This window comes from Ctenopharyngodon idella, chromosome 21 (genome assembly GCF_019924925.1).
Source record: "Ctenopharyngodon idella isolate HZGC_01 chromosome 21, HZGC01, whole genome shotgun sequence".
In the NCBI taxonomy this organism is placed as follows: domain Eukaryota; kingdom Metazoa; phylum Chordata; class Actinopteri; order Cypriniformes; family Xenocyprididae; genus Ctenopharyngodon; species Ctenopharyngodon idella.
Genome location: NC_067240.1, coordinates 4350220 through 4376017, shown reverse-complemented (window position 1 = coordinate 4376017; position 25798 = coordinate 4350220). Strand labels below are relative to the sequence as shown.

General features: G+C 37.3%; 2 protein-coding genes across 6 annotated transcripts in view; one reads left to right on the top strand and one right to left on the bottom strand.

Annotated features, from left to right (window-relative positions):
• The first annotated feature begins 1296 nt into the window (after positions 1-1296).
• LOC127503737 (ankyrin repeat domain-containing protein SOWAHB-like) lies at positions 1297-3646 on the top strand. The gene has a single exon (XM_051877840.1). The coding sequence runs from the start codon at positions 1395-1397 to the stop codon at positions 3534-3536; it is 2142 nt and encodes a 713-aa protein (XP_051733800.1). The 5' UTR covers positions 1297-1394; the 3' UTR covers positions 3537-3646.
• Positions 3647-9014: 5368 nt separating this feature from the next.
• shroom3 (shroom family member 3) overlaps positions 9015-25798 on the bottom strand; it is a 66785-nt gene continuing 50001 nt past the window's right edge. For all 5 annotated transcript variants that reach the window (XM_051877828.1, XM_051877829.1, XM_051877831.1 and 2 more), the window contains 7 exons: positions 21609-24594; positions 20395-20456; positions 19213-19926; positions 18076-18450; positions 15910-16012; positions 14325-14600; positions 9015-10537 (listed from right to left, as the gene is read on the bottom strand). In XM_051877828.1, the coding sequence (XP_051733788.1) occupies positions 10190-10537; positions 14325-14600; positions 15910-16012; positions 18076-18450; positions 19213-19926; positions 20395-20456; positions 21609-24594 (4864 nt within the window). In that variant the 3' untranslated portion in view covers positions 9015-10189. The remainder of the gene's footprint in view (positions 10538-14324; positions 14601-15909; positions 16013-18075; positions 18451-19212; positions 19927-20394; positions 20457-21608; positions 24595-25798) is intronic.

Genomic DNA, 25798 nt, shown 5'->3' with positions numbered 1-25798 from the left:
TTTTTACTGTCGAGCTCATTGCACTCACTAACAAAAGAGAGAAACTGAAAGGTCATGATTGATACACAGGTCAGGCTTTTACGTCATCTATTGTGTTCTGTATGTGATTTATGACCCTGGACCACAAAACCAGTCATAAGGGTCAATTGTTTTGAAATTGAGATTTATACATCATCTGAAAGCTGAATAAATAAGCTTTCCATTGATGTATGGTTTGGACAATATTTGGCCGAGATACAACTAATGTGAGGGTGCAAAATAAATACATTTTTTGATGTATTTACGGTAGGAAATTTACAAAATATCTTCATGGAACATGATCTTAATATCCCAATGATTTTTGTCATAAAAGAAAAATAGATAATTTTGACCCATACAATGGCTATTGCTACAAATATACCCGTGTGACTTATGACTGTTTTTGTGGTCCAGGGTCACATTTATGTGCTTTAGCTAATGGATGAGTTGCTGAAGAAAATGTGTATTCAGATTCTAGTCTAAAATCTAAAATGCCAGGTAAGTGGAATTATAAATTATTTATTCAGAATGTATTAAATTACTAGAACTTCAATGTTTCATATAATAAATTCAAGCAAGAAGTAAAAGAATTTGCAAGAGAGAGTAGTGACATGTTCTTGCTTATTGCATACAATTAAAAAAAATTAACTTAATTTTTCTTGATTTTTAGTGCATGAATGTTTTAGTGGATGGAGTCAGTTCTCCTCAAGTTCACACAGGTGTCCTAGAAGAGGAACCACAGGTTCATCACATTAACTATGAATATGTTCAATTGTCAATACTTTTTGTCTTCATTTTATATTTTAATTAATTAAAACAACCATTTTATTGTGTGAAATGTTTTCCCTGAAAAGTGTTTTTGTGCTATTTCTTTATTTAAAAAAAAAAAAATGCTACTTGGTTTGATATTTTGTTACCTAAAGTAATGAAATTCATACATTTTTCACTACTCTCAAGTGTCCAAATACTTTTAGGTACCACTGTAACAAATAAATACAAAAATGTATACTTGTTCGTCCATTCGACATATTTTAAAACAACATATTCTCATAATATTTCACAATATATAGGCTACAGTGTATTTTAGCAGTTTACTATTTTAAATATAGTATAAATATTTGAATAATGTATAAAGCAGGTTTTTACTTTTTGAAGTATGACTAGACTTCAAACCAAGGTTTTTGATAGTTTATACATAAATATACACATACATTAATAGATAGATGTGTGAGGTGCAGGTATCTCAGCACGCAGGTATGCAGGTGGAACTGAGAGAGAAACCAGTGGGCGGAGTTATAATCTCAACAGGCGAAACCGCTCGTCAGGTCCTTTCAGTTTGATTCTGCGATAACACGAGAGATTCACACGGCGCGAGCATGGCCACTGACTTTACTCAAGAATCCGTGCTGCGCTTCATCGTCAAAAACGGCGGGAAGGTGCGAAACGCGGATTTATTAACCCACTACAAGCGGTTTTTGAGGGAGGACGAGGACAGAGAGCAGAACCGGGAGTTGTTTAAGAGGTATGTGAACTCCGTGGCGACTGTGAGGCAGGAGGAGGGGGTGTCTCATGTTGTGCTGAGGAAAAAATACCGTGTGCATCTCGGAGACATCGCCAAGAACCTCGAGCCCGAGCGACAGAAAGAACGAGACTCTAAACCAGCGGCGAGCGGTAAGCCACAAGCTGATTTGACCATCCCAACTCGTGTTGAAATCTTGCCAGCTGCTGGTATTATTACCACCACCAAAAACAACAATAATAACAATGATTGTACTCCCACTTTTGAGAAAGCTGTCAAAACTTCATCACCACATGGGAGGGAACAACCTACCTTCTCCACTTCCTCTGCAGCACAGGTTAAGGACACCTGCCCTTTAAAACCAACCCCATCTGACACCGGCAGTCGCTCGAGTGGGAGCGGCCAGAGCTTTGAACAGCCAGGGGAGTCAAAAGCAACCAGGGAAGCAACAGAGCTGGAACACAACAATGTTTACCCTGCCAAACAGAGACAATTAAGGGAAGCAGATGGTTGCGAGCAGTCCTTCGTTGCCCCTACTTACTATGAGGTTGAAAGGAAAAATTTGAATGCAAACACATTTGATGTTCATACAAAACACTCAGGCGAGCCTGTTGCCAAAGCATGGCCTTTGCGCTCAACCCTCGGACAGTCTCATGCATACAAGTCTTCTCCTTGTCTACTGGACCGCCCTGTTTCTCCACACATACACTCCCAGGAGTACACTCATGCAGGTCTGAGCCAAAGCAATGATAGTCTACTACGACCGAACGGAGGGTTTAATGAGTTTCCTATCCAAGAACAGGACGAGTATGTGTCTCAGATGCATGGCTTGCCTGAAGACGGCCCTCTTGTCCATGCAAGTGCAACGAATCTGCAGCTCCGTCGGCTTTCGAGTCTGTCCTCTAGTCGTGATAGCGTCTCAATCCCCTCCCCTTGTTCTACTCCGCCTGATACTGGCTGGCCGCAGGATTTTGCGTGCGAGGAGCGCTTCAGCGATCAGGGACTTGGAGGACAAGATGTACGCGCTTTCCTGCGTCGCACACAGGAGGCAAAGTTGTTGTCGCAACTCTACCAACCGAGTCGCAACATCACGTCCTTGCACCACTCGACGGGTCACCTCGATGACGAGGACTCGAGAACATCTACACGGAGCAGTTCCCCAGAGACCCGTTATGGACCCATCGCCCGGCGGTTGACGTCCCGTCTGCGGAGTCGCATGTGTCGGAGTCTCGGAGAAGACCTGGATCAGTCGTTCCCAGAGGACAACATCTCGGCACGGCACAACCGTCTCCAGCTGCTGTCCTCGACTCTAAGCATGGGCAATTTAGTCACTGCATCTTCTAGCCGAGCACACAGTTCGCTCTCATCGCCCACTGGATCCACGCAAAGTTTGGGAACCTCCGTGCACGATGGGTCATTCGGCAGCAAACATTCGTCCATCCCTCTTGACTCCAGAGAGCACAACTGGTTTGTCAAAGCAGCATCAGGCTCGTGGACCGACATCTACGCTCTCTTCCGAGAAGACCCGAACCTTCTGAGCAAACAAGACTTCATATCTGGCTTCACCGTTGTCCACTGGATTGCGAAGCATGGCGATCATCGCGTCCTGAACACGCTGTGGTACGGAGTCGACAAAGTCGGGATGACTCTAGACGTCAACGCGAAAACTTTGTGCGGCTACACGCCGCTACACCTTGCGGCCATTCACGGCCACAAGAAACTCATTCGGCTCCTGGTGCAAAAGTTCAAAGCTGATGTGCGGATACGGGACAGCAGCGGGAAGAGACCATGGCAGTACTTGAGCAAAGACGAACACCGGGGCATCTTAGAACTTCTGGGTGCCCCACAGAAACGCATCAGTGGTTGTCCAGCAATGCCAGTAAACCTGCCCGCAAGAGCTGCCACCACAAAGGTGAACGTCAAAAGAAATTCGTCCATTGCAGCACTGTTCAAACACAAGTCTAATTTGATGTTCAGGACTAGCCCAGAAACTTTTTAGTGGCTAAATTGTTGTAGGGACTCAAAATGGTGGCACTTTTTTGCTGGTGTAAAAGCACTTTGTCACTTCTTCTTTATTTTATGATTAAAAATATGGCAACTTGCATTGAACGGTGCAATGTTTTTCTGTTTTGTTCTTGCTTTGTAACTCTTTATATGTCCACAACTGGGTTTGAGTGTTTTCTGTGAATGTCATTTAAATATTCTGGTGTTTTGAACCTCCCTTGTGAGGCCAATTTTAAAGGATTAGTTCACTTCAGAATTAAAATTTCCTGATAATTTACTAATTTACCCTCATGTCATCCAAGATGTTTGTCTTTCTTTCTTCAGTTGAAAAGAAGATTTTTGAGGAAAACATTCCAGGATTTTTCTCCATATAGTGGACTTCAGTGGTGTAAAATGGGTTTAAGGTCCAAATTCTAGTTTCAGTGCACCTTCAAAAGGCTCTACACGATCCCAGATGAGGAATGAGTGTCTTATCTAGCGAAACGATTGGTCATTTTCTAAAAAACAATAAAACTTCATATACTTTTTAACCACAAATGCTCGTCTTGCACTGCTCTGCGATGCGCCACGCATTACGTAAACACATTGGAAAGGTCACGTGTGAAGTAGGCTCCGAAAACATTTTCTCCAACTTTAAAATCGTCCGACATCGTTGTTTTACCTTTTTTTTTTTTATAAAGGGCGTTTGACTTAGTCTTTGCATGCTCACTTTGTAAACACTTGCTCGGTACTTCCGCCTACGTCACACGTGAGATTTCCAACATGATTACGTAATGCGTGGCGCACCGCAGAGCAGTGCAAGATGAGTATTTGTGGTTAAAAAGTTTATACATTTTTATTTTTTTTTTTTGAAAATGACCAATTCTTTCTCTAGATAAGACCCTTATTCTTCGTCTGGGATTGTGTGAAGCCCTTTGAAGCTCCACTGAAACTGCAATTTGGACCTTCAACCTGTTGAACCCCAGTAAAGTCCACTATATGGAGAAAAGTCCTGTAAATCGAATTTCTTTTCGACTGAAGAAAGACATAAACATCTTGGATGACATGAGGGTGAGTAAATTATTAGGAAACTTGAATTCTGAAGTGAACTAAAACTTTAAATACCTCTCATAATATGAAAGCGTTATGTTAAAGGGTTAGTTCACTCAAAAATGAAACTTCTGTTGTTATTTACCCACCCTCATGTCTTTCCAAACCTGTTTGACTTTCTTCTATGGAACTCAAAAGAAGATATTTTTGTCCATGTAATGAAAGTCAGTGGGATCCACTGTTGGTTTGGACCTCACTGACTTTTGTTGTATGGAAAAAATCAGTCTTCAAAATATTTTTTTTTCCACAGAAAAATAGAAAGCCATACAGGTTTGGAACGACATGAACGTGAGTACATGATGGCAGAATGATCATTTTTGAGTGGACTATCCCTTTAATGATTCTTGTCTCAGTGTTTCACTTCATACTAATACAAACTAGATTCCCACTCATGTTGTTTCAGACTAAATATGTTTTCTGCTCATATAAGTTCTTCATTTCCTCTGCAGGAACAAATTTGTTTCAGTTCCCTGTAATTGTTTTTACCTTTAAGCTCTGCGGGCACTGGAAGCTTTTTGTCCCCCTCTGTGCTTAATCTAGGAAACTATGCAGTTCAGAAATATCCATATTCTCTGAGTGTGATGGTGTGAGCTTCTTCAATCTCATTTACAGTTTATTTTTGTATTGGGATGTTGCAGTTGGTGTGTTTCTTCCCATGATCTCACATGTTGAGTTGCTCACACGCTCTCCAGCACTGCATGTGTCCATGATGAAAACCACAGATAAGCACTCAGCTGGTTTAGACGTTTAATATTTAACTCGCTTTCCCTCCTTATCTTAAAACGTTGGAAGAGAGGTAAAGAAGAAACTCATTTGGAAGAACATTCCAGTCGTAACTCACAGACCTCCTTGAGTGTTGCTTAAGCAACAACCCAGTAAGTTAGGTTGAGTTTTCTCTCTCTCTCTTTCTTTATTTTCTGCCTTTTCTCTATTTTTCGTTTTGCTCAGAGTCATTTTGTGGACTGAGTTGATGTGGGAATGAAAGTTCTGCTTGTTCATGTTTGAATTCCAAGTCTTGATGATTTGCATGCTGAACTAAACCTGTTTTTTTTGTGTGTGTGTTCTGTCTGATCTGAGAGAGGTAGAAAAACAGTTTCAGAAGAGAGTTTAGCATGACCTCGTTGGTGGATTTTTTTTTAATCTCTCCCAATCACAGTTTAGCCTTTTTTCTTCCATGGAAACATCACAGAGTGATCTATGTGCATGAAGTTTTGTGTTTGCCGTCATGTTTCGACATGTCACAGGGAGTGTTGGCTGTGAGTCTTGCATAATATTTACACATTGTGATGCACCTTTATGCTCCAGTTTTATTGTTTTGAATTGACCTTGTAAAACCGTCTTGAACTTTGATTCAATAGCATGTGTTCATCTGCTTTAATATACAGACCAATCAAATTGTTTCTCCTTGAAATCAAGCAAATCTTGCAGCATTTTCATTTCAAGGGCAAACAGATTCTCTGTGGTAAAAGCAACACATTCAGACCTCTTATATCTTACAAAAATATCTCAAAAATTACATGCCATAACCTCAAAACAATTTTGAGGCCAAAAGTGATGTCCGAAGGGGATATTTGTTTTTAATGAAGCCATCAAAATATGAGGAAATTATTTCATATATTTTAAATATGAGGAAAAGCAAAACACTTGTTGAGGTATTCATCTGACAAAATTATTTGGCCAAAAAATAAAAACCATAATCACATTGATATTCCATTGGTTCACTCTTGTTTTGCATGTGTTCATAATTTCTTTGCATGATAAAAAAAATTATGTCTGCACAATTTTGCATGTTTCATTGCATTATTACAAATAAAACAATTGACTCCAAGCACAACTATGCAATATTCTTTAACAAATTTTAAATAATATTTGAACAAAAGGTCAATTTTAGAGGCTAGACATCACACCGCTTGCTGCTGTTTAAATGATTCAGATTGCTTGCACAGCCCTGATAAAGTAGCCCATATCATTATGGTTTAGTCGTTACACTGATCTGTGATCTGGTTACCATTACATTGTTTGTTTGGCAGTTTCTTTTCACTCACTAGTTTCCTGTTGCAGTATTCTTTTAAAGAACTGACCATATTATGACCGGTATCAAATGACCTGATTCTCTCTTAAGGATCATTTCAAGAATAAAGGTGGGTATAACAGGACTCCCACGCCTTATGACCAATTGAACAATTTCCATGACTTTCCCAGGCATTTGTGATTAAAATAATTTTATTTATAAAAAAGCAATTTCTACATGCTACAATATTTTTAAGTACACCTAGAAACAATTTTTCTCCCTGCCCTTTCTACTTGGTTGAGCAACTGGTTTTGCAATTTGCAAAACATTCAGAATATACCCGGAACTTCACTTATGTGGCACAACTTTCGGTTAGCGCATCTGAGGTGACTATTTCACATATTTCACATAGCATATTTGTTGAGCAGTGATATCTGAATTTGAAATATGGCTTATGAAAACAAGTACACCAGTAATTAAATATGAAGTAATTGCTTACGTGAGAGGATAGAGGAATGCGCATATAAAAGTGAAATCTGTTAAAGCTGCAGTAAGCGATTTCTGAGTAAATCAACACCTAAATAAACAGTTTTCTGAATATTTGTTAGATGTCTGCTCTGTGTGTGTGCTGAAAAAAAATTGTGTTTGTACATAATCCTGGCTGTGTAAGAGAAAAACAGAGTGGATCTGACCGATACACGGCCAAAACACTCTAGCTAATCAGCAGTAGGGGGCGTTACACTCATGATGGAGAACAAGCGGGACATTTGCAGAGAGACTGTAGAAAGAGAGATATTACTAAAGAGGAAAATGGCAGAGGAGAGGAATATGATTGGAAAGATTACCATTTGGAATATTGGAAAAGCTTAGCGTTAGAGAGACGTTAGAGAAACTCAAGTACTTGCGCGAGCTGTCTGATGCACCAGAGGTTAGCGGTTGCTTGTGTGTGTTCCTTATTTTGGGGGCGGAGCAATGAAGGGAGGGGTGTGTTTGTTTGGGTGTCGATTTCAAATATAAACAGTTTCTCAATCGTTTACTGCATCTTTAAAGGGGACCTATAGACCGTATGTAGCCCCGCCCCTTTTCAGCGTTGCGCTCGTTGTCTTTTGACTTCCGGTTTGTATTTCCACAGCGATCTTACATATTTATGAATGAACTGCTCGTTTTAAAATCTTCCCGGTCTACTGACATTTGTTAAGACATCTGCTTTAAACATTACAATGCTCATGATAACTTTCATTAACTCTACAACAAGTAAATCCCCTTAACCAGCTAATTATTTTTTGACAGCGATGACATAGAAATGTACAGAGCTACCGCAAAACGGAAGTTCAAAGACAATTTTATAAAGATGGCGGCACGCGCTTGTTTCTCTGTCTATAATGCCCCTTTTACAAGATGTAATATAAGTCTCTGGTGTCCCCAGAATGTGTCTGTGAAGTTTCAGCTAAAAATATCCCACAGATCATTTATTATAGCTTATCAAATTTGCCCCTATTTGGGTGTGAGAAAAAACACTTGTGTGTGTCCCTTAAAATGCAAATGAGCTGCTGCTATCCAGAAGAGGGCGGAGCTTTAACAGCTCACGCTTCGGTTGCTCAACAACAACAAAGCTGGAGAATCTCAAGCAGCCAAAATGACATTTTTTTTAGGAACGGTGTTCAGCCTTACATTGTTCAAACCGGAGTCGACACTGATGGAGAGACTCAGGAAGAAGTTACAACTTTAGAATGAAACTGGACGTTTCTGAATGGTTAGTGGATAAATTTATGTAGTTGCTGTGGAGTTGATTCAACTCATCGACTAGCATGTGCCATCATGTTAATCTTTTGTGCAAATCCAGTGTTGAATTGACCCTCATTTGTGAAGCAGTCCGGTGTAAAATGACGGCATGGTAACAACACTCTACTACAACAACTCTTTAAAGCAGCCCAACATGGCCTCACTCACTTTGTTGCGTGTTCTCTGGGGCAGGGTTTATGTACAATTTAGGGTTAGTGATGTAAATAACCCGGGAAGAAGCTCATTGTAGTTCCTACCAGCCGTTTGTTGTAGTCCTTAAACAGAATTCTTTAAAAGAAAATATCTCCCTTTGCATTGAACTTTGAGCGTCGTAACTTTGCAGATGTTGTTTATGCTCAAACAGCAACATTACACACTAACTAAAGTTAAAAAAGTGAAATCAATCAACCGCCCCTTTAATGCAGTTTAAGTCAGGTGAAATATATAGTAAAAAAATATTATCAATACTTATGGAAGGTTAGTTTCAATGACAGGACTTGATCAATCATAAAACGTCATTATTTTATTTTTTATTACAATTAAATGACAAATATCAAAACTGCAAATAATGCAACACCAAGACAATAAGGCTGTATTTAAAAAATAGATTTATTTTGCCTTCCAATTGTGCTCTTTTTTTGCTTTTAAACAGTGTAAAGCATGGCTGAACCTTCTCTTCAGATTAGGCCCATCGGAAAACAAAAACATTGCATGTGTATCAGATCACAACAGCTCTTATACAAGAACAGTCCAATATAAACGCTTCCATTATGAGCATCTAGTTTGCTGCTATTGCGACTTCCGTGTTTAGATACAGCTGTATGGGGTATGATACTTCGTGAGTAAAGATGTTCTCCAAATAAAAAACAGCCACAAATTAAAATAAAATAAAATATACTATTGGCAAAATAACTTGGGCATTTGCATTGCGATCAAACCAGGAAATATAAAACCCTGCATGCAGCCGAGTGAATAATATTCATTCAATATCAGTTTTAACGGACTTTTCGCTATTGAAACCAAGTACTGATATTGTGTTCAAGTGCCAGTGAACCGTCATTATTTTTTCTGGTAGTAATTGTCATGATTTAGATAATAGCACCTCTTAAAGCGGACCATAAACGCCCAAAAGCCACAAAAACACCCTCGCTAGTAATTTGCTTACAAAAATACGTTATCTATTCTGTTTTTAAACCATCTACATTTTAAAATCACGAGGGGATTGCTCGGAGTATGTACAGCAACGTACAGAGTACAAAATTGTTTCTAAACGTAAAATCATAAATATTTAGCTGTCGCATTTATTGACAACAGAAATTTCAAAGAAAAGGCAGTAAGTGTGTGTGTGTGTGTGTGTGTGTGTGTGTTCAATAGTTTCTTCTTCTCTCTGTGACATCATAGTGGTTCATCTGTTCCAAAGTGCTCAGAAGTTACAGGGCTGGAAATTATTCGTGTTTCAGCCAATCACAATGATGCGTTTTGTGCCATTGAATTAGCATTGTGCTGTGCCTTGTGCTTCAGTGTTGTGCTATATGCTAAGTATGTAGTGTAAATGCATTGCGCATTTATTTAGTGGTGCAGTGTAGATGATGTCACATGGGCAAAAACCGCACTTTGCGTCAAAATGTGCAATGGCACATTCGGAAAAAGTCTGAGGTGCAACTCCGCCATTTCCTTCATTTAAGGCACTTGTTTGTGTGCGTTGCTTATCGTCAGTGTCATATTCCTCCTCAGCTGTGAGTGGCATCATTCTATGATGGGCGGAGTCAGAGTGAGGTCACAGTGGTGGGACGTGACAGGTGGGTGGAGTTAAAGCAAGGTTGCGTTTGGGGGGTGGGGTCAGTGTGTTTTGGGTGGTACTCAGGGGGGAGGGTCTCCTCCAGCCGCCTCACTTGCTCCTCCCCCTGGCGTATGAGCTCGTCCAGGTGGCGCTGTCGTATCAGCAGGGCGGGTTTGATGCGGATGTAACGCTGGTAGTCGTGCAGCTGCGGGCGGCTCAAGTAACTGGCCAGAATATCCTGAACCACTCGCTCACGCCGGTCCAGGTTTTCCTTCAGCTCACGGGCGTCTTCCTGTTGACTGCACAACTGCTTCCGCTTCAGCTGCAGTGATTCCTACAGAGACACACGCACACATTAAGATTTTATTTATCGAAAGAAAGTAATACTTTTATCAGGCAAGACATTTATAATGTAACAAAAGATTTCTATTTCAAAATATTGCTGTTCTTTTGGACATTTAATGTAAAAAAGTATCATGTTTTCCACATTGCTTTCAACACTGATAATGAGAAATGTTTCTTGAGCAGCAAATCAGCATATTAGAATGATTTCTGAAGGATCATGTGACACTGAAGACTGGAGTAATGATGCTGAAAATTCAGCTTTGCATCACAGGAATAAATTACATTTTAACATATATTCAAATAGAAAATGGTTATTTTAAATTGAAATAATATTTCACAATATTAATGTTTTTACTGTATTTTTGATCAAATAAATGCAGCCTCTATGAGCAGAAGAGACTTCTTTCAAAAACATTTAAAAAAATCTTACAGCCCCCAAACTTTTGAATGCTAGTGTACATAAATATTTACAATTGTACATGATGCTAGATTAAACAGAAACATTTTTATTATTATATTTTAGAGTTTTAATATGTCAGCAGTCTCCAAATCTGAGGTTGTCTGTCTTTATCTTTAAAGGAACGACTAGTTACAGTCAAACTTAGCAAACAAGGATGTTTTTATGATGGGTCTAGTGTAGTGTTTGAGTTCAGCTGCATAATATCACAAACACAGTGATGCTAAACACCTTCTTTCTAGAAATTCCTGCTAATAGATACTAATATCACTGTTATTTGTACAGTTCCGGATGCTTGTCAAACAGGATTAGTTATATAATACAATAAGATAAACAATAAAGCACAATTGAATGACTGTGACTTAAAAGGAAACTGGGTAACACTTTATTTTAGGGTCTTTTAACTGGTTGCTTATTAGCATGCATATTACTAGAATATTGGCTATTTATTAGTACTTATTAAGCACATATTAATGCCTTATTCTGCATTCTTAATCCTAGCCAATACCTAAACTTAACAACTACCTTACTAACTATTAATAAGCAGTAAATTAGGAGTTTATTGTAGTTCATAGTTTTTATGTGTTCCCTACACTAAAGTGTAACCAGAAACTGTTTTGAAAGTGTTGGAATTGCTCTGATATACATTTTAAACAGCATTATGTCATGAGATATCAAACACACAAAGCCTTATTTATCATCAACTTGACCCTCGATTCATGATGGCGTCAAGTTTTAGTGTAATTCACAGATAAGATTTTATCTCTGTCCTCACCTGAGGCGTTTCAAATGAATCTTATGTAATATCATGCACTTTCCTTAGCAATTCTTGTTCCCTCTCAGTATGTGAAATGCGTGTGAGCTGTGTAATTATTTGGAACAGCTCTTTATTCAGTAAAACTAAATATTAAAGGAGTGTCTGGTTGGGAATTCAGGGTATGTTTACAATAAAACCGGAAAAGTTTTTCCTAACGCTGTATTCTACTGTCAGGCCAGTAGTTGGCGATGTCGCTTGGTAAAGAAACACTACGCGCATATATATATATATATATATTCAGATATATTTTAAAATATATTTCAGAATGTAAAAAAATGGCCAAAAAATTTAAATATAGATTAAAAATATTTTAAAATTTAAATATATTATAAATACTACATATATATATATATATATATATATATATATATATATATATATATATAATATATATATTATTTAAAAAAAATTATATATATATATATATATTACAAATATTTAAAAATTATTTATAAAATTATAAAAAAATTATATATATAAAAGATTTTTAACTTTCTTATATATATATATATATATGTGTGTGTGTGTGTATATATATATATATATATATATATATATACACACACACACACACACTACATTTTTAAAATACACATATATTAAATAATTATATATAATTATATATTACAAATATTTAAAAAATTATATATATATATATATATATAACATTTAAAAAATATATATAAAATTATAAAAAAATATAGAAAAGATATATTTTTAAATTTGTTACATATATATTACATTTTTAAAATACACATTAAATAATTATATATAATTATATATGACAAATATTTAAAAATAATATTTATAAATTTAATAAAATCAATATATAAAATTAATATATAAAAATATAATATATATAAATTATATATATATATATATATATATATATATAATATTAAATTTTTAAAATAGACATATATTAAATAATTATATATAATTATATGTTACAAATATTAAAAATTATATTTAATTATTATAAATTATTTTATTATTTAATTAATATATAAAAAAAATTATATACACACTACCAATCAAAAGTTTGGAAACATTACTATTTTTAATGTTTTTGAGCGAAGTCTCTTATGCTCATTAAGGCTGCATTTATTTCATAATAAATACAGAAAAAACAATAATATTGTGAAATATTATTACAATTTAAAATTATGGTTTTCTATTTTAATATACTTTAAAATATAATTTATTTCTGTGATCAAAGCTGAATTTTCAGCATCATTACTCCAGTCTTCAGTGTCACATGATCCTTCAGAAATCATTCTAATATGATGATTTATTATCAATGTTGAAAACAGTTGTGTTGCTTAATATTTTTTTGGAACCTGTGATACTTTTTTCAGGATTCATTGATGAATAAAAGGTTAAAAAGAACAGCATTTATTCAAAATATAAATCTTTTCTAACAATATAAATCTTTACTTCACTTTTATCAATTTAACACATCTGCGCTGAATAAAAGTATTAATTTCTTTCAAAAAAAGAAAGAAAAAAAATTACTGACCCCAAACTTTTGAACGGTAGTGTATATTGTTACAAAAGATTTCTATTTTAAATAAATGCTGATATTTTTTAACTTTTTATTCATCAAAGAATCCTGAAAAAGTATCACAGGTTATAAAATAATATTAAGCAGCACAACTGTTTTCAACATTGATAATAAATCATCATATTAGAATGATTTCTGAAGGATCATGTGACACTGAAGACTGGAGTAATGATAGTGATTAAACAGGGGAAAGCTTAAGAGAAAATAATGTGAGTGACACAGTTGTCTCCCACAAGCATGGTGTTTATAATGTTGTAATCTTCTAAAATGATCTCTAATCGTTGTTTTGTACAGGTTTATTTAAAGCAGGATGGGTAAAAGTTGCTCTGCGGGGCACTGGATGTGTCAGACTGTTCAGTTAGAAACCGGATCCTTGTTTGTTCACATGGCACTGGGGCATTAAAGGTTATTTCAAATTGTCCTTGTTTCCTCATTTTGAAATGTTTGATGATTTTAACACACCTGATCACATCAGACTGACCTTTTATGCACCAAATACCAGTGCAAATAGTTTAGCAAACCTGTACTGCAGGTAATTTATAATACGACTGTAAGGGATAAAGGCTGTTTGCAAGGATGTGGAAGCACCTGCTATAATAGACCCGACAGCAGCAGGACATTTGTGCTGCTGTACCTTTAAGACTTGTAGTATGTATGTAAACACAATCTTTGCATATGAAATTAACAATATTGTTCATTCATTATTGCTCATTTTTATATGTAAACAACGTTTACATAGAAGTCTCAAATGTACAATTGCAAAAATGTACCATTCTAAATTTCAGAAAGATGCATGAAAAATTACAATGTGAAATAAAATTAAACTGGTTTTGGTGCAATATTATAATATTATATAATATTAATTTTATTAGTATAATAAAATATAACATTATAAATTCACTTCTGGGAAAAAAAAAAAAAAAAAAAACGCTCCTCACCTTCTCTTCTACACTCTCGTCGTCGTCGTCCAGCGAGCTGAGTGTGTTTTCCACGCGGGCGAGTCGAGCGCTCAGCGACAGCAGCAGGTTCACGATCTTCTCCAGGTCTCCCACGAACATGCGGTACTTCTCTCTCTCGTTGGGTTTGCAGCATTCCTGAACTAAAGCTTCCATGCTGCCGCCTAGAGCACCGAATCGCTTCTGCTGCTCCAACAGACCCTCTCTCTCCCCCTGCAGCGATCGGATGCACGCGTGCAGCGCTTGCAACAGCTCCCCCTGCAGGACGTGAGGAAATATTGCACCATGAACAAACAGACACTCTTAGATCAGAGTTCTGGGCCTCAGCCACTCAGCATACGTCATCGTTTCAGGGAAATGAAGTATGGCTTTGTGCTCAGTGGCATTGTGCTCATTTTTGTGCCATAGTTCTCAATGAATACAACATGAACCCAGTATGAGAGTTTGAACAAGGAGTTTGAACTCATATGAAAAAAAAAAAAAAATTTCAGATGTATTTTAAAATATATTTCAGAATGTATAAAAAATAGGCAAACATATGTTTTAATATAGGTTTTTTTAACATAGTTTATATATATATATATATATACATACAATTTTATTTTATATATATATATATATATATATATATATAAAATTATATATTACAAATATTTAAAAATTATTTATAAAATTATAAAAAATAATATCTAAAAATAATATATATATATATATATAAAATATATATTTTTAAATTTGTTATATATATATATATATAACATTTTTAAAATACACATATATTAAATAATTATATATAATTATATATTACAAATATTTAAAAAAATATATACATATATATTATATTTAAAAAAATATATACAATAATTATATATTACAAATATTTAAAAATTATTTATAAAATTATAAAAAATAATATATAAAAATAATATATAATATATAATAATATATAAAAGATATATTTTTAAATTTGTTATATATATCTATATATATATAATTATTTAATATGTGTATTTAAAAAAAAAAAAAAAAATATATATATATATATATATATATAAAACATTTTTAAAATACACATATTAAATAAATTATATATTACAAATATTTAAAAAATATTTATAAATGTAATAATATATATATAAAATTAATATATATATAAAAAAAATATATATATATATATTACATTTTTAAAATACACATATATAATTATATTACAAATATTTAAAAATAATTTATAAAATTATAAATATATATATATATATATATAAAATATATATTTTTAAAATTTGTTATATATATTACATTTTTAAAATACACATATATTAAATAATTATATATAATTATATATTACAAATATTTAAAAAATATTTATAAAATGTAATAAAATTAATATATAAAAATAATATATATATATATAAAATATGTAATAAAAATATAAAAATAAATAGTAAAAATAGTAACTAGGAAGTATTCAAAGTAAAACTATATATAAATATATATTAGTTTTAGTTTGAATACTTTCTAGTTACTATTTTTACTATTTATTTTTATTTATGAATGTGTATCTGACCTTCTTTTGATTCAAATAAGCTTCGTCATCGTCCAGGTTGGTTTCCATTTTTCTTGGAACAGCCTGAGAGGGAGTATCTGGAGCACATTGATCATCTTGAGCACTAATGGAGGTAAAAGACACCAAACAAAGAGAAATGTTTGTCTTGCTCACACACAAACACACTAGTTTTACTCCCTGAATGGCCTATTTTTCAGACAGAGAATGGCTAAAATCCACATTCCCTGTGTCAAACAGAGCACACGTAATTACACGTTTAGTTCAACGGCACAACAGAATAACACACACACACACCGCATATCAATGAAGCAATACGGCCAGAAAGAAAACTGTTGCGTTTATGAGTGATAGATAAATGCAAATGTTTTTTAAAAACAATGCACTGTGGTATTACCATGGTACATACAGAATATAAAAAATTAAACAGACCACATTCATGCAGCTAAAATAGTAGTTAGCAATGCCGATGTCATGGGTTCAACTCCTAGGGAATGCATAAAAAAAAAAAAGTATATGCAATGTAAGTTGCTTTGGATAAACACACCTGCCAAATGGATAAATGTAAAAACAACAAGCTATTACCATAGTGCATGTCCAAAAAGCTATAGTTTCTCAAGGTAATATGGCCAAAAAACATGGTAGTACTACACTTTTCACAGTTTTGTTAATCAGATGCATTTCCTAAAATGTTTATTTGAGAAAAAAATATTTTTGTGAAACACAAGGTAACAGCATTTACCAGGTGAGAAATGGACGAGTAATGTGTGAATTTCAGGATTGGCCACTAGATGTCAGTGTAATTCTGCACTGATTAGCAGATCATCAACGATGCAGAGAGTAAATGTTAGAGATGAAGAGTGTGAGAGACTGACTGTAAAAAATATGAAAAAACTAAGCAAGTTCATCAGTTGTCTGGATAGATGAGGTGAGAGGAAATTCTTCTGTTTTATCTACGAGTTCCCATGTGTTTCATGTCATTATCAATACTTTGTATCAAATATGCACCGCTACCCTATAGATCATTGTATTCATATTTTATTTGAGCACATGGAATGTACATGATTAGATTGAACATCTAATGTTACATTTACAATATATGTTTACGTAATGCCATGGTTTTTAAACCATGCCATTCTTATTTTGGAGTACTTTGGAGCAATGATAGAATATATATATATATATATATATATATATATATATATCACCCAGGCCTTTTCTGTATTAAAATTGTATTAAAATTGTATTAAGTACATATCTGCATTATATCAGACAGCCTGGAAGTGTAATTTTAGAAGGATTTTTATACAATTATAGTATGTATTTTGAATTAGCTTTCATTTTTATATTTTCAGTTTTCATTTTAATTTTAGTTTAAGCAATTTTATATGCTTCTAATTTTCATTTTTAATTAATAATAATAATAATACATTTTATTTATAATGCGCTTTTCTAGAACCCAAAGCGCTACAAACAAATAAAATACAAAACTACAATAAATGCAATACAAAAAGAAACTATAAATCATAAAATACTCATTACAGTACAACACAATAGAATATTACTGACAGTCCATATGAGCAATTTTATAAAGATGAGTTTTAATTAATACATTTTAAATTTTAGTCATTCTAGAACCTCAACTCATTATATATAAGTTTGTTTTTCTCCTTTTTATTTTTTTAAATTTTGTTACAGTTACTGAAAACTTTTATTTTTAGTTAACTCTGCATTCTGGTCTCTAGATATCATTATTTGCATTGAAAAACCCATGTCAGTCGTTCACTACCTTTGTGTACCATGTAAATACCATGCTAGATGACTACTGTAATCATAGGATTAATGGCATGCATCAAAGTACCCTAGTATTATCATCTGATACCATCTCTTTACTATAGTAAAGAGTCGATTTTTGTAAAGAACATGAGTGAATTATGCACTAAATACAGGAACCATGCCTGTAAAAATATACAGAAGTGTTTCATCATCTTTACAGCTCTATTGCATGATCTATTGTTGAGTTAGCGCAATAAAATTAGGCCGAGCACTAATATAATCAGCTTTAAACAAAGAGCTCTTGTGTTTATCGGTCCTGTGAGCATGAAATCCACCTAATTATTGGGTAACACTATATACAGGCTTTACCTTCACCATCTGTTCAGCGCTCACCTGTGACCCGAATGGCTGCTGCTCCTCCTGTGTGGAGATGTGGAGTGTGAAGGGAAGATGTCCTCCATCAGATCGAGGGTGGTTTTACCTGCCCAGGTGTCTAAGAGCAAGGTGAGGGATTTGTCGTGGCTCACCAGCTCTCGGGCTAAAGTCTCCACAAGCAGCTCGCCGTGTGTCCGCTCTCTTCTGGACAGCAGATGGTAGTCGGGTCCCAGTATCTCAGAGGTGTCCTCCTCTAGAGGAGCGCCTCTTAGGGACTGGGGTTGAGATGAAGTGGTGGATTGTGGGTCAGGGGTTACCGATGGAGTCGTGTGGTCATTTGATGGTTGGACAGGTTCTGGATGGACTGATGTATCGGCCAGATTTTCACTATCGCTGCAATGTGAAATGAGAGAACATCATGTTACGTTAATGGGACTGAAGGAATATTTGAGGTTCATTATAAGTTAAGCTCAACCTACTGCATTTGTGACAAATTAATTTGTGCTAATTCCCATGTTTTCTTTACAAAAAAAAAGCAAAAATCTGAGTTACTGTGAGACACTTACAATGAAAGTAAATGGGGCATATACTCCCTGTTTCAATAGTATAGCCACAAGACATGATTTTAGTGTGAAAAAAAATCTTTCTAACCATAAAAAGGCTGTGAAAATGATTTAACAGCTTTACAGCTCAAATAATACACAAGTTTTAACAGAAGAATTAATGTAAGTGGTTTTATAAAATGATAAGCTTCATATTACTGCTTTAAAAACCTCTAAAATTGGCCCTATTCACTTCCATTGTAATTGGCCATATGGCAAAAATAAATAAATAAATTTTGGCCGAAATATATTTCATATATATACTAAATATATGTTGTAAATATCACAGCTTAAGGAAAAACTTTTAAAAATATATGTCATTTATATATATAGTAGTATAATGTCTAAACGTCAAGAAGGACATGTTCATTTGTTGTTTTTGGAACAACATACCTATCAAACTGTAACCTACATTAAAAATTCATGAGGGATATGATTGGCCAATAAGAATCAACTTTTTCAAACCTTTAACCCCAGCTTTTATCATACCCTTATATCCCTAAGATCTAATTAGTTGATAAAAATGTTGTTCCAACAAGGAGTGTGTGTTTACCTGATGGGCTGTAATGGTCCTGGATGCTGCAAAGCTTCCATCAGACCCACATCCGGAGGAGGCGGGAAGTCCTCTGTAATCTCTGTCTCTCTGATGGGTGGTGGTGGTGGTGGTGGAGGTGAAGGTGGCGGTGGCAGTTGAGCTAAAAACACTTCATCATCATCTTGCAGCACAGCTATACTATGAACATCTTGAAGATTAGACTCCGAGATTCGAAGAGACAGGAGTGGCTTTGCTGGGGAGTCAGGGCTCTTGGGAAGGGTGGGCGGCTTTGAATCGGATGACCGTGCAAGTTGTGACCCCGTGACCTCTGGGTGCGGAGGTGACGGAGTGGCCACCGGACACGGGAAGTCCTTCAGGGTGTCTTCAGAAGTGCTGGTGTCGCTGGAGTTTTGCCGCACCATTCCCAGCGCTCTGGACGGACTTTGCGGGCCAGTTTCGGGAAAAGCAATAGAATCCAGGTTGGGTTGACACAGTCTGTCTCCGTTATGCCAGTCGAGGCTGGCGGAAGTGCCTGGTGAAGTGAAAGGGCAAGGAAGTCCCACAGACGCAGCTAGACCAGAAGCGCTTATCGCTCTTGGCCGGTCTGAATGTCTCTGACGCTCTCGCCTCAACACAGGTGCGTTTTGCTGGACAGGACCTTGGTTTAGCTGGTAACTCCTTTCTGTACGTGCTGAACATGATGGCTGTTTATGTCCCATGTTTGCCAACACCCTATTAAAACAAATGCATATGATATAAAAACATCCAGTAGCATCAAATTGTGCTTGTCAGATTTCCAATACCTGTCACTTTTAAAGTAAATTAAATGCAAATAACTTGTCCGTCAAAGCCTGGTGGGAATTCTTGCATGGCTCAAAACAAACTCAAAAATAGCTGCAGTGGGATTCCTATCACTGGCACTGACCAATTAAGGGTCGGTCCTTAATTTAAGACCTTTTAAGGTTAAATATTTCCATAAAACTGTTTCAGTTTTGAACTTGCAAAGAATTTCTTTGCTTCTTGCTCTTTAAAGGACTGATCTACATTATTCTTCTACAAAAAACCTTATTATTCTTATTCACTTTGGATATGTTCAACAATTTATTTTATATGGGACTCAATGAATACAGAACTCAAGAGGCTCTATTTGTAGAACAATGGAAGTAAATGGTTTTTATGTATATATTTATACACACAAACCTGTTTTCGGAGGATTCCTTGGAGGAAACTTTAAACATCTGAAACTCTCCGGCTAAGAAGTCCTAGACAAAAAGAGAACAAAAGAACAAATAATGTTTTATTTGAGCAGGTGATGTATTGTAGCCCTTTCTGGTAGAGGTGTCAACAAAAAAATAGTACAAGTTTATATACCAGGAACAGGAAGTTAATCATTATTTTATGGTTACCACAAGTTTAGAGAACATTAGGACTTTCATGTTAATTTTAAACTCAAGCGCATGCCATGACTACTGATAAACTAAGATCCATTAATAAAAAAGAGACACAGCAGGACAACATCCTCATAGCTGAAGTATGTTGTATTCAGAGACTGTGACCTGAATGCCGTGCTTGGTTCTGATGATTTATTCATGGCCAGAATGTTTAAGTTTACGTAAAACCACAATATTAGTAAGTGGCAAGTCATCATGATGGTATTTTATCTACTGGCCTGAAACCATTTCCAATTTTGGAATTCGTGAATAATCTGGGATTTCACAGGATAGTTGTGCGCCTACTGTACATGGTCATCAACATACCAGAACCATTATCGTTTACATAAAGGATAATTATTCCCTTAGATAAATGGCCTTTTTAACCATTCCAAATATTTCAAACCCAAAACCATGACGAGTTGTCAATTATCTCCAATTCCTCCCCTCTGGCACAGAAGAAGTGCAGTTATCTGTTGTACATCTGTCAGATCTCTGACTACAGCCCAGGCTCTGTGGCACCAAACAGGAAGTGAGGAGCACTAGCCTCTTCCTGTGGAGCACCAGGAGTGGGTGCAAAAATTATTATCTGCCCATCTCTAGGAAAGGAACTGCTCCTTTGCCCTACAACAGACCACCAAGTACCATAATTGGTTGAAGACTTGTGCACTGATTTTCTTCAACCAAAAAGTCACAAGAAAATATTCTATAGTTTGGTTGAGACTGGGTGTCAAGAATGTAGCTACTTCTAAGAAGAACTGATTCTCTTCAATTCTGAGAGTTTTTCCTAAGCAAAAAGCTAGCTAGGGGAATTCTGAGTGAGTAATTTGTTTCAATTATTCAATAGGAGAGTTCAAATCTGCTCTGCCATGAACACGGTTACTGTTTAACTTTGTGTGATATGAAGTCATGTCACTTCAGATCTAACCAATGACACAGTCAAGTTCGCCTTGGCTTGTTTGCCAACAAATAAATGATTGTTACCTGACTAAAGTTCTCCACTGGAGATGATTTGGAGCGGAAGTGCTGGGGAATGGGACGTTCTTCACTACGGTCCAGCAAATCCTCAGCTGAAGCTGACCTCCCTGAGCTTCTAGCTGATGTGGCTCTCTCGAAAATGGCCTCCAGGTGCTGTGGAAGGGTGTTTCTGGTCAGGGTTGGGTCTGGTTTATGGGATTCAGAATTTGTGCCTTGTGACTCAGGGCGTGTGTGGTTTTGCATGCCCCTGAGAGGGTAAAAGGAGCTTTGCATTCCCGCTGGAAGGGTAGAGGCTTTACGTATACCACCAGAGAAGCCATCGTGTCCCGGCTCTTGCAAAGAGCACATACTTGGGGTAGAGTTGAGGCTCCGCAAGTCAGCGGAAGAGGAAGCAGACTGTAGATAAGCGCTATGTGGGCGGTTTGGACGTCCGTCTACTCTTCTACCTGTTTTGCGCTCCATGTACTCAACTAAGGCATCTTGCTGCATTTGCTTCAAATCAGGCCTGGAGGAGAAAAATCTGGGCTCAGTGTTACGATTCGCCACCTGCTCAAACATCCTGCGTCGGTCTGCAACACTCGTCTCACTCGCCAGAAACTGCTGTTGAACATTCCTCTCAGCCTGACTGATTTCCTGAGTCATCACTCCAACTTCATGCATATTTTCAGGCTCGGAATATGATCGTTTCTTTTGCTCCATTGTGAACCGTTTGCGTCCACAGATCCGTATAACTGGGGGTCCAACAGCTGGGACACTAGGGAGTTCAGGAGGAGAGGTTCTAATTGGTGCTTCAACAGGAACAACATGGCGTTCCTTTGGAGTATGTGGAGATGTTGTAGCTGGTTTGGGACTTGTACTTGGTCCTTTTCGTTCTAGGGACATGTGTTTGGCTGGCACTGGTGGAGGGTTAACACTAAGGTCCCGTCTTCTGAAGGAAGTTGACCTGAGAACCTTAGACTGGGCATCTTTAATGCTGTCTCTATATGCTCTGTTAAAAGATGTGTCTTGGATGGTGCCCAAGATGTCTTGAATGTCACCTTTCCCCTGGATGTCTTTACCATTCCCCTCACCAAGCTGAAAGGTGCTCTTACTTCTTTGAAGACAGGTCTTTACAACAGGCTCTTTTTGCTGGCGATGTTGGATAAGATCACTACTCCCACGTCTGGTTTGGAAATCCTGCTGTGCTTCCATGTGTCCATCATAGCTTGCCATGCTAGAAGTACTCTGAGTTCTCCCATGAGGGATTGAGCTGTTGCTTCTCTCCAACATGTTGTGTACATCCTCCACACCAGAGAAGGAGCTCTTGGCACTGGAAGGTCTTGGTGTTTGGCTCGGACGAGCCATAGAACCATAGTAGGAGAGGCTGCTGTGACTACGAGGTTTGACTTGCTGTCTCTCAAAATGACTTACTTTCTCCAGCACAGACATGCTACGCTCACTCTGGACACTGCATTGGCTAGCAGTACTCTCAGGACTGACGCCTCGTTGAACCTCAGCAAGTGCATTCTCCAGTCTGGTCAGGGGGTGATCAAAGTCTTGACCTCTCTGCTGAAGAGCACTAGAGTCACTGTGGTGCCTTGGAGGTTTGACTAGGTGGTCACTTCCTTGAGTTTGGACGAAGTTTCCTCTGTACGTTTGAGCAACTTGTCCCTGTGCAACTTTCCCAGTGTGAAGTGGGTCTGGATGGATGTTTTGCTCGCATTTATTTTGTTCTTCATCTCGAGGTGGCCTGTAGTTGTCGTATACTTCCATACCAAGAGTAAACCTTGGCCTCTCTCCTCTTGGTTGCACAGGGGTGTAAGGGTCCCTCCTCTCCTGGGGTACATATGGTGTTTGTGACTTCTGCACTTGTGGTTGCAAATGAGGCCGATAAAAAACAGGTTTAACTTGTGTGTCATCTTGCACTTTATCGGAGAGCTTAGGTTGTGATGAAACATAGGTTTGTACTGGGTTTGGGCTGGGAGAATTGCTTTGGTATCCATTTTCAAAGGTGACCCTGTCCTCTTTCACTGGTCCACCTAAGTGGTCACAGTGATGATTTTGCTTGCTCTCCTTGGCCAGTGCTGGGTAGACACTACCAGAGTTAGGGTTGCTGGTTGGTATTTGTGCAAAATGTGGCTCGGGTGGTGGAACAGGGTAGATGCTGGTGGGTAGCATGAGGCGGCCAGGTGCGGCCTGAGGACAACCTTGTTTGGGTTTGGTGGTGGGGCTACTTTCAGGGCTTTTTTCAATCACAGTGTGCAACTGACCTTCAGCTCCAAACGATGACTTTCCTGTTGCCACAGAACCACTTGAGTGATGCCAAGAACCCTTGTTAAGTGCCCGCTGTGAGCGAGCATGCTCAAGACTCGACCAAGAGTTGGGACGCTCATGGTTGCGAAATGCTGCATAACTGTCGCTGCGTAATGGAGGAGCTGGCGCCCCCTTTAGGTTCTCATAGGAGTGCCGGTTTTGAGCTGGATCCCAGACTGTCCCAACACTGTGGCGTTGTGAGCTGGTGGTGCTTCCACTGCTCCCACTGCTTCCACTACTACTGCTGCCACGATGACAGATCATGCCCGAGACATTCCCACTTCTAGACTGTGCTCTGCTGTCATTGGTCCTCATTAATGCTGCAGAGGTAATCTCATGCTCTTCAGACACACCCTGTTGGGGGTCGTACACGGTGCGTATGTAGCGTATATCGGCCTGTTGCATCCCTTCTCTCTGTGGAACGTTCTCCATGGAATATGACCTCTCCTTGTTAAACGATGGTGCCGCGGCAAGGTACTCTGGGATACTAGAGCTGGTCGAGAAGGAACTGTATGCAGAATCCCGCTTGCTGTGCAGGTGATCGATGCTGCTGGAGGATTTGGATGATGATAGTTGATAGCAGGAGCTATAGGCTGGGTGAGTGTGGTCTAGGCTCTCCATGCTGCCCCGGGAACTGTACTGATCCGGGCTCTTCCTAAGGAATCCCGTCTCAAATCCTGATAGGTCTGTGGTGGAGGCACTGCAAGAAAAAACAAACATGAGTAATATACTATGAACATCACTGACCCAAAATAACTTGAGTCAGCAGTTTTTACTACAAAATCTATTAAATTATTCATGGTATATTGGCATAAAACAATGGACAAAACAACATGGAATGAAATACTGAAGTCATTCTGATCATTTTACTAGGGTGGGAAAAAAAAAAGATAAGAATATGCCTAAGAGCAATAATAGAGTTTTACAGGGGTAATATATCGGCAGATTGAGATACTATTGTGGTTGTCGGTTTGAGCTAAATTAGTAGCTGTTGCAAACTTGGATAGACATCAAAGACATCGATTTACTGATTCTTAAAAAAAAATATGGGCTCATAATCACAATTTCAGTTTGCAATCCCTGTGACTCAGTTATTCTCCAGAAAGTATAAAGATTGTCTCTGATAAGAATAACTGTCACAATGCATTTGATGTTAATCATGTCTAGACTATTTACAACATAGCTGGTGTTGATTAAACCGTGAAATCTATAAAGCTGTTGTGAATTTGCATTGAGATTTAATTTACTCATACTTCCTGTTCTCTCGTCCATGATAATGTGAGGATAATGTGACAAATCTACACTGTTAGATCTGTTACCAAACTTATCGACTGTGGGAATCTGCTACGTAAAGGTTGGAATCATGGTGGTGATGCCCTGGTTACGTGCCCTTGTATGGGTATGTGATTGCCGGACTCTGAAAGCTGGCACCAGACCGCTGGTATTTCTGCTGGCATAATTAACATGATGTCACTGACCCATTGTCAACAGCTCTGCAGTCACCCCTCTAAGAACTAGATCAGCCAATCACAGGTCAGTCCATCAAACAATGACCACCAGGTCTCAGAAAGTGGAACACTATTGGTGTAGCTCACGGTGACCATCGCCATGGGAACCTTTAGAGGGTTTGTTGAGGGAGTGTCATCCCAAAGAATGTTTTTTTTTTTCATTAGACTGTGCGTCAATGCTTTGCTTTCTGGTCCTCTTCAAACACTCTAAATGTTTTCCTTTCAGTGTCATCACTGATGGCCCTTGAACGTTCTGGTCTAAATACAGTGATAATGACCCAGATAACAAGCACACAAGGATTTTGAATGTTTGGGCAACTACATAAAACATGTCCTCTGCTTATGCTATGATCATACACAACAAGAAACCACCAACAGAAAGACAACAGAGCCATG

What these genes read in the sequence shown, in the direction of transcription:
- LOC127503737 (XM_051877840.1), top strand. Translation starts at nt 1,395, where the DNA reads ATGGCCACTGACTTTACTCAAGAATCCGTGCTGCGCTTCATCGTCAAA.